General features: G+C 57.7%; 1 protein-coding gene across 1 annotated transcript in view; it reads left to right on the forward strand.

Annotated features, from left to right (window-relative positions):
* Positions 1-293, forward strand: part of LOC119586971 (phenoloxidase-activating factor 3-like) — a gene marked incomplete in the record, with an annotated part of 8,764 nt that overhangs the window by 470 nt on the left and 8,001 nt on the right. The window contains 1 exon segment of the mRNA XM_037935708.1: positions 93-284. Within this exon segment, the coding sequence (XP_037791636.1) occupies positions 93-284 (192 nt within the window).

The following is a 293-nucleotide window of genomic DNA, read 5'->3' on the forward strand; positions in this document are numbered from 1 at the left end:
GCAAAATACCCTTAACAGAGAAGCCCATTCCTCCTGAAGTAGGGACGCGCCATCTACATCACTCACACGTTATCTTTGACTCTCTCTCGCAGTTCTTTATGGCGACGGTCTGCCGGGCGAGGAATGCGAGATGGGCGGGGGCGTGAAGGGCTACTGCGAAGAGGTGGGGGCGTGTCTCCGTGACGGGGGCGTGGCCAAGAGAGAAGGCGTGCTCCAGCTGTGCAGGGGCGTGCGTAGGGAAGTGTATGTCTGCTGCAGAAAACCAGTTGAAATCGCCAGGGAGCGTAAGTGTA

The sequence above is a fragment of the Penaeus monodon genome, chromosome 22 (assembly GCF_015228065.2).
Source record: "Penaeus monodon isolate SGIC_2016 chromosome 22, NSTDA_Pmon_1, whole genome shotgun sequence".
In the NCBI taxonomy this organism is placed as follows: Eukaryota; Metazoa; Arthropoda; class Malacostraca; order Decapoda; family Penaeidae; genus Penaeus; species Penaeus monodon.